Here is a 9,395-nt window from a genome sequence, read left to right as displayed (position 1 = left end):
CGGCTTCAGGGGGTTGTACACCTTGAATGACAGACGGCCCCTCCACAGCATCATACCCTCATCAATACAAATGTTTTGACCTGGTTGATACAGCTCCTTGAACTTGTTGACTAAATAGTTCAACACAGGACGGACTTTAGTCATTTTGTCCGTCGCATCCTGTGCTGCACTGTCACTGTAATGAAGGAAGCGCCAGATCAATTGGAACCGGTTCCTTGCCATTGTCTTGTTGAAATAGGGTGTGGCATCTATTTCCTCAGTACTCCAATACAACGCAATGCTTGGTTTCTTTATATAACCAGTGATGAACGTTAGTCCAAAAAATGTTTTCAGTTCTGAGACTGACACTGGTTTCCACGCATTACCCCTGCTATGTGGCAGACTGTCTGGGTGTGCTTGGAGATACTGAGTGGCAAAACTGTTTGTCTGGTCCACAATGTGCTGGAGCAGCTCGTCTGTCAGGAACAGCTCCAGGAAGTCAGCTGGCAGGCCGGAATCCAGCTCCGCAGCAGCATTCTGGGGTCCACGCCTTGCACTGAAGGGGATCGGGTTTGGTTCCCAGTCTGCCTCCTGCCAGCCTGCATCTTCCCCACCTCTGCTCGATGCAACTGTAAATGATTGAAATATATATAATTATCAAATACATTTTTTATTGCTTGGTTATGTGTATATATATATATATATATATATATATGTATATTTTTTTTACCTTTCTTCCTTGTCCTTGTGGATGTGGGAGTGGGAGTGGGTGTTCTCCTCGATGTAGGAGCTGTAAATTATTGAAATATATATATAAATTATCATAAATACATTTCATTATTGCTTGGTTTTATGATGTGTAGGATATATATATATATATATTACCTGTCTTCCTTGCACTGCCCGTGGAAGCCGTGGGAGTGTCTCTGCTCGATCCACAGTCTGTAGAAATATATAGGCTACAATTATCAACCACAATTGACCACAGTTTTATTGCTGTAGTTTTACTGACTATAATGCCTGAACCTGCTCAATCCATGATCTGTGGAAATATATCTACCATAAATATACATTGTGTTATTGCAATGTTATGGCTATTTAGAAAAAAAGTTTTACCTGCTCTGCTGCCTGTGTCAGGCGACGAATCTCTGCTACCTCCGTCAGGCGACGAATCTCTGCTACCTGCAGATCCATAATCAGGCAACCACTCGTCGGATGAATCTGGATCCGGCTCACTGAATTCATCCGACGTATCTGATGTTTCAGTTGTGAGCTGAGATGATGAAACTATGTCCGATTCTTGACTTGTACCATCGTCTTCTTCATCTCTTTCTTCTGCACGCTGAGAGGAAGCGCGCACTCCACCATGCTTCACTGTGGTGGGTGGAGAGCTAACGCTACGCTGAGACACTTGTTCTTCTGCACGCTGAGAGGGATAACGCACCCGCCTACTCCTAGCTCTCCCACGCTCTGTGGTGGTGGTAACAGAGGCCGCTGGTCCCATCTGTGAAGAGCGCCCAGATCTAGCTCTGGTGGTGGGTCCCGTGGCAGTAAAAGAGGCCGCCGGTCTAACGTTACCTCTGGTGGTGGGTGCCGTGGTAGCAACAGAGGCAGCCAGTCCCATCTGTGCGTCGATCACTCTACGGGGTGCCGTGGTAGCACTAGCAACAGAGGCAGCCAGTCCCATCTGTGCATGGATCACTGTACGCTGAGAGGAAGCGCGTCCAGGTCTAACGTTACCTCTGGTGGTGGGTGCCGTGGTAGCAACAGAGGCAGCCAGTCCCATCTGTGCGTCGATCACTCTACGGGGTGCCATGGTAGCACTAGCAACAGAGGCAGCCAGTCCCATCTGTGCGTCGATCACTCTACGGGGTGCCATGGTAGCACTAGCAACAGAGGCAGCCAGTCCCATCTGTGCGTCGATCACTCTACGGGGTGCCATGGTAGCACTAGCAACAGAGGCAGCCAGTCCCATCTGTGCGTCGATCACTCTACGGGGTGCCATGGTAGCACTAGCAACAGAGGCAGTCTGTGCATCGATCACTGTACGCTGAGATGAAGAGCGCGCTGGGCTACCGTTAGCTCCACCAAGCTGCACCGTGGTTTCTGCAGTGGGAAACGTTTTTTCCTGGTCGCCACCAGAAGTGGTGGCACCGGTACCACCACTAGTGCCTTCTCCAGCGATCGCCACGCGTTTAGGCACAGAATACAAGCTCTCTTGCAGAGTAAGCTGCTTGTACTTGTCGGGGTTTCTTTTACGCTTCGCCATGTCTCTCTCATCAAAGGATCGCCGCTCACTACAAAAGACCACCGCGTTTCCGTTTCCCCAATGACTTCTTCTGTGTTTTTACTCCACATTCTCTCATCTGGACAGCACTGTCGCCACCTAAGGGTTCTGTAAATTAGGTTATAGACCTCCAATAGCTACAATACTTGTACCAGAGATGTATCAGGGATTGATCCACGTCCCACCGTCAAAAAACGCAATTGACGACAACCGTCGTCATTGGCACTCTACGTCAGTATTTGAATTGACGACAGCTGTCGTCATTGGCATTCAATGAGTTAATATCATCGACTTTCCCTCAACCTGCCTCATCATCTACTTCCATCAGCAAATTCCTACATTTCCCAGAATGCAACCCCCAGTAGGTCACGGTGGAGAGAGAGCGGTATAGCGATAATGATGGCGACAGCATCGTAACAGCAAGAGAACAAGCTTTTCCACTCGTGAAAAGTTGAGTCACCGACCTTATTCAAACATGCCTTGTGGCCGCATTGCATTCTGGTCAATTGAGGCTGCTGTCTGTGAAGAAATAGACCCTTTTCACGGGGGCTATTTTGTGTCGAAAAGGCAAGGACTGACAACAAAAGCTAACGTTTAACGTTTCAGAAAATAGCAGAACAGTTCGCCCAAGCTGATGCTACAGAGACACAGTCAAAGTGCATCTTATGTATATCTCAGGGAACATGCTCAGCTGTCACAGAGATGGAAGGGGGCGTGATGGATGAGATGAGGAGGCGGGGCTTATTGTCACCATCGGCCTAATAAGGAGTGTGGTGCAGTGCGAGTGTGACGCCATGGAAACACAAACCCCACAGGGACGCCAGCATCACGCCCCACTGCTTCAGCAGGCACAATGCTGCTGACACACAAGAATAACACACTACACACTACACACACACACTACACATGACACACACACACTACACACACACACGTGAGATAATGGCAGTCCATTCCAGGCCAGGTGAGGTACTGCAAGCCACGCAGCTGCAAAATGTGGAATAAGAAGATTTCTGCATCTTTCCATGTGCATCAGCCGTGTGTTAGCTTAGCTTAGCTTAGCCATGGCGTTAGCTTAGCTTAGCCGTGGTGTTGAGCTTGTGTCAGGGCTAAAGCACACACAGCAGGTCTTACTGACTGACTGTCAATACAGATTCTCCACTAACAGCACTTCTTCACCAGAGTGAGAAATGAGCATGACCTGTGTGTGTAGGTACTTGATGACTGTGAGCTGGGGAGCTATTAGCCTTCTGACTACTTTGAGCAGTACCAGCCATCATCTGGAGACCACACAAAAAGGTCTCCTCTCCTGGTGTTCAGTTCAGGGCATGTAAGACTTCACCCTGCATTCTCCCTGTATTAAGCCGTCTGTACTACAGCAGCAGAGTAAATCAGATCAGAGAGGCTCAGGAGCAGGCTAGCACACTGGGGTCAGCCAGGCCTGATGTAAGCAGTGTTTCCCACAGGATTTTGAGTATTTGTGGTGGGGGACCGCAGACCCCCTAGGGGGGTGCGGGGGCATGCCCCCCCGCTAGATTTCTTTAAACATTTAAACAAGTAAAATGCATGAATTTGGTGTACTTTGAGAAAAAGTTTAAGAGCAAAATTAAAAGGCTAGATCTATGAAGAACATGTCATCATTACTGTGCTGTGGGTTTACAATGACAAACTAAATTTCTCCCTATAGGTCAGGGATACTCAACTTGCTTTGCCACTTTCGTGAAATGATAGAAGGCGAGGGGCCAGTTAATAAACAAACAATATACATTTTTCTCTAGCGGATTGTAGGTTTTTGGGGTGTCAGCCGGAGTTTAGGCTGACAGTGTTGTGCACACTGGATAGTTAGTTAGGTTAAGTTAGTTAGGTTAAGTACATACATAAGTGCCTGGGTAGCGAGCAGATGGCGGTATTTGACAATTTAGCAGCTAAATCATAGATTATTGAAAGATATTCCATATTCCAGACTGAAATGCTATAACAGAAGTATTGGCCAGAATGACATGAACATTTATTGGACACTTATTCAGCGGATATCTTGCATGTTGCGTTCAGGTGCACTGTAAAAAAAAAAAAAAAAAAATTTTATTGTGGCGGTCAAAATATTATTGTGGCGGCCCGCCACAAATTCCTTTATGTATGGGAAACACTGTGTAAGGTTAGTCTGCTCAGGTCAGAGAGGCTCAGGAGCAGGCTAGCACACTGGGCTCAGCCAGGCCTGATGTAAGGTTAGTCTGCTCAGGTCAGATAGGCTCAGGAGCAGGCTAGCACACTGGGCTCAGCCAGGCCTGATGTAAGGTTAGTCTGCTCAGGTCAGAGAGGCTCAGGAGCAGGCTAGCACACTGGGGTCAGCCAGGCCTGATGTAAGGTTAGTCTGCTCAGGTCAGAGAGGCTCAGGAGCAGGCTAGCACACTGGGCTCAGCCAGGCCTGATGTAAGGTTAGTCTGCTCAGGTCAGATAGGCTCAGGAGCAGGCTAGCACACTGGGCTCAGCCAGGCCTGATGTAAGGTTAGTCTGCTCAGGTCAGAGAGGCTCAGGAGCAGGCTAGCACACTGGGCTCAGCCAGGCCTGATGTAAGGTTAGTCTGCTCAGGTCAGAGAGGCTCAGGAGCAGGCTAGCACACTGGGGTCAGCCAGGCCCGATGTGAGGTTAGTCTGCTCAGGTCAGAGAGGCTCAGGAGCAGGCTAGCACACTGGGCTCAGCCAGGCCTGATGTAAGGTTAGTCTGCTCAGGTCAGATAGGCTCAGGAGCAGGCTAGCACACTGGGCTCAGCCAGGCCTGATGTAAGGTTAGTCTGCTCAGGTCAGAGAGGCTCAGGAGCAGGCTAGCACACTGGGGTCAGCCAGGCCTGATGTAAGGTTAGTCTGCTCAGGTCAGAGAGGCTCAGGAGCAGGCTAGCACACTGGGCTCAGCCAGGCCTGATGTAAGGTTAGTCTGCTCAGGTCAGAGAGGCTCAGGAGCAGGCTAGCACACTGGGGTCAGCCAGGCCCGATGTGAGGTTAGTCTGCTCAGGTCAGAGAGGCTCAGGAGCAGGCTAGCACACTGGGGTCAGCCAGGCCTGATGTAAGGTTAGTCTGCTCAGGTCAGAGAGGCTCAGGAGCAGGCTAGCACACTGGGGTCAGCCAGGCCTGATGTAAGGTTAGTCTGCTCAGGTCAGAGAGGCTCAGGAGCACCTAACCTAACAAGGCCTGGAGGACCGACCCACTGCTGAACGTTAAGAACCTAACAAGGCCTGGAGGACCAACCCACTGCTGAACGTTAAGAACCTAACAAGGCCTGGAGGACCGACCCACTGCTGAACGTTAAGAACCTAACAAGGCCTGGAGGACCGACCCACTGCTGAACGTTAAGAACCTAACAAGGCCTGGAGGACCGACCCACTGCTGAACGTTAAGAACCTAACAAGGCCTGGAGGACCGACCCACTGCTGAACGTTAAGAACCTAACAAGGCCTGGAGGACCAACCCACTGCTGAACGTTAAGAACCTAACAAGGCCTGGAGGACCGACCCACTGCTGAACGTTAAGAACCTAACAAGGCCTGGAGGACCGACCCACTGCTGAACGTTAAGAACCTAACAAGACCTGGAGGACCAACCCACTGCTGAACGTTAAGAACCTAACAAGGCCTGGAGGACCGACCCACTGCTGAACGTTAAGAACCTAACAAGGCCTGGAGGACCGACCCACTGCTGAACGTTAAGAACCTAACAAGACCTGGAGGACCGACCCACTGCTGAACGTTAAGAACCTAACAAGGCCTGGAGGACCGACCCACTGCTGAACATTAAGAACCTAACAAGGCCTGGAGGACCGACCCACTGCTGAACGTTAAGAACCTAACAAGGCCTGGAGGACCGACCCACTGCTGAACGTTAAGAACCTAACAAGACCTGGAGGACCGACCCACTGCTGAACGTTAAGAACCTAACAAGGCCTGGAGGACCAACCCACTGCTGAACGTTAAGAACCTAACAAGGCCTGGAGGACCAACCCACTGCTGAACATTAAGAACCTAACAAGGCCTGGAGGACCGACCCACTGCTGAACGTTAAGAACCTAACAAGGCCTGGAGGACCGACCCACTGCTGAACGTTAAGAACCTAACAAGGCCTGGAGGACCGACCCACTGCTGAACGTTAAGAACCTAACAAGGCCTGGAGGACCGACCCACTGCTGAACGTTAAGAACCTAACAAGGCCTGGAGGACCAACCCACTGCTGAACGTTAAGAACCTAACAAGGGCTGGAGGACCAACCCACTGCTGAACATTAAGAACCTAACAAGGCCTGGAGGACCGACCCACTGCTGAACGTTAAGAACCTAACAAGACCTGGAGGACCAACCCACTGCTGAACGTTAAGAACCTAACAAGGCCTGGAGGACCGACCCACTGCTGAACGTTAAGAACCTAACAAGACCTGGAGGACGAACCCACTGCTGAACATTAAGAACCTAACAAGGCCTGGAGGACCAACCCACTGCTGAACGTTAAGAACCTAACAAGACCTGGAGGACCAACCCACTGCTGAACATTAAGAACCTAACAAGACCTGGAGGACCAACCCACTGCAGGGCATGAAGTCTTACATGCCCTGAACTGAACACCAGGAGAGGAGACCTTTTTGTGTGGTCTCCAGATGATGGCTGGTACTGCTCAAAGTAGTCAGAAGGCTAATAGCTCCCCAGCTCACAGTCATCAAGTACCTCCACACGCAGGTCATGCTCATTTCTCACTCTGGTGATCACGCAGAGAAGTGCTGTTAGTGGAGAATCTGTATTGACAGTCAGTCAGTAAGACCTGCTGTGTGTGCTTTAGCCCTGACACAAGCTCAACACCACGGCTAAGCTAAGCTAACGCCATGGCTAAGCTAAGCTAAGCTAACACACGGCTGATGCACATGGAAAGATGCAGAAATCTTCTTATTCCACATTTTGCAGCTGCGTGGCTTGCAGTACCTCACCTGGCCTGGAATGGACTGCCATTATCTCACGTGTGTGTGTGTAGTGTGTGTGTGTCATGTGTAGTGTGTGTGTGTAGTGTGTTATTCTTGTGTGTCAGCAGAACCCACTGTTCTGCTGAACATTAAGAACCTAACAAGGCCTGGAGGACCGACCCACTGCTGAACGTTAAGAACCTAACAAGACCTGGAGGACCGACCCACTGCTGAACGTTAAGAACCTAACAAGACCTGGAGGACGAACCCACTGCTGAACGTTAAGAACCTAACAAGGCCTGGAGGACCGACCCACTGCTGAACGTTAAGAACCTAACAAGACCTGGAGGACCGACCCACTGCTGAACATTAAGAACCTAACAAGACCTGGAGGACGAACCCACTGCTGAACGTTAAGAACCTAACAAGACCTGGAGGACCAACCCACTGCTGAACGTTAAGAACCTAACAAGGCCTGGAGGACCGACCCACTGCTGAACGTTAAGAACCTAACAAGACCTGGAGGACGAACCCACTGCTGAACATTAAGAACCTAACAAGACCTGGAGGACCAACCCACTGCTGAACGTTAAGAACCTAACAAGGCCTGGAGGACCAACCCACTGCTGAACATTAAGAACCTAACAAGGCCTGGAGGACCAACCCACTGCTGAACGTTAAGAACCTAACAAGGCCTGGAGGACCGACCCACTGCTGAACGTTAAGAACCTAACAAGGCCTGGAGGACCGACCCACTGCTGAACATTAAGAACCTAACAAGGCCTGGAGGACCGACCCACTGCTGAATGTTAAGAACCTAACAAGGCCTGGAGGACCGACCCACTGCTGAACGGAAAACACCCTCGACAGCCCGCAGAGAAATCTGACAACCAAGGATCCAACCCTCAAACTCATTCTGCAGGAACACCAGGGCCAATTGATCATGATCTGTCTGTCGCACACGCTGTATCTTCACCCGGAGGACCTTCTGTGATGTGTGAAGCACACTGGAGGAACCAACACCTCCTGGATGCTGCCAACAGGTGCCTCCCAGCTCCCACCAGCAGAAGACTGCTGCTTCAGAAACACTTCAGCTCCACACCACATCAAGTCCACATAGACGACTAACTATGTACGTGTCTGTCTTCGGGGGGGGGGGGGGGGGAATTAAAAATGGTGGCCCCTGTAGGCCTAAGTCTTCGCCATAAGCAGCATAGCATCGCTCTTCATCTCGCTCTCTCTGGCAGAGACACAGGGTTAATCATCGACAAGGAGGAGGTGAATGGGCTAACATCGTCAGCGGCTAGCTAGCTAGCTAGCGCTGGTGCTGGTCACAATATGCAGCACAGTCTTTTAGCTAATGGCAGCCTGGGCTGATAATCCACTGCTGGCTCTGCTATCTCAGTTCAGCTTAGCTGAAACTGCGCCATGTCCACCGGCCATAGGGACATCATGGACTCAGTGTACAGGAGGAACGCCGGAGAGACTGGGGGAGGAAGGGGGGGGAGACAGGGGACGCAGTGTACCTCGTTTAGGGATCTCCTGCAGGGGTATGGTGTCCCCTCCCCCGTCGTAGGGCAGATAGGGGTCGGCCGACACGTCCTCCTCCTCCATGTTGACAGATGAGACGATGAGGCGAGGCTTTACCGCGCGCCGCGCGCTGCGTGTGTCCCCCCCGCTGCTGCCATGTTTACCAGCCGCGCACACAGGAAGACAAGTGTGTGTGTGTGTGTGTGTGTGTGTGTGTGTGTGTGTGAGCGAGACACTGTGTGTGTGTGTGTGTGTGTGAGCGAGAGACAGTGTGTGTGTGTGTGTGTGCGCGCAGTCCTCCCTCCCTCCCCCTCTGTTTTCTCTCTCCCTCTCTCTCTCAGCCACACACAGTCACTCTCCACTGCAGCAGCTGACTGCTAAGGGCTGATGATGTCATCACACACACACACACACACACACACACGCACACACACACACACACAGAGGGAAAGACGATCGCACACAGCTAGCCTGCCCTGCCTGCTTGGTTGCTAGGGCGAGATCACTGAGCCCTGAATGGAACGATCCATTCTGAGCAAGTGTGGGGGGGTAAAGGAAGGAGGATAAAGGAGGTTAGAACAGCTTAGTAGTATGCAGTGGAACAGGCTGCTATAAGAGCTGGTGACAGGTGTGGCACGCTGTCAGGTGTGTGATACTACTACACTT

General features: G+C 51.0%; 1 protein-coding gene across 2 annotated transcripts in view; it reads right to left on the bottom strand.

Annotated features, from left to right (window-relative positions):
- Nucleotides 1–8,872, bottom strand: part of clcn3 (chloride channel 3) — a 46,910-nt gene extending 38,038 nt beyond the window's left edge. For both annotated transcript variants that reach the window (XM_083640527.1, XM_083640528.1), the window contains exon 1: nucleotides 8,726–8,872. In XM_083640527.1, the coding sequence (XP_083496653.1) occupies nucleotides 8,726–8,813 (88 nt within the window). In that variant the 5' untranslated portion in view covers nucleotides 8,814–8,872. The remainder of the gene's footprint in view (nucleotides 1–8,725) is intronic.
- Between the last annotated feature and the right edge of the window lie 523 nt (nucleotides 8,873–9,395).

Source organism: Poromitra crassiceps (assembly GCF_964638095.1).
Source record: "Poromitra crassiceps genome assembly, chromosome: 7".
NCBI lineage: Eukaryota > Metazoa > Chordata > Actinopteri > Beryciformes > Melamphaidae > Poromitra > Poromitra crassiceps.
This window is presented reverse-complemented; position numbering and strand designations above follow the sequence as displayed.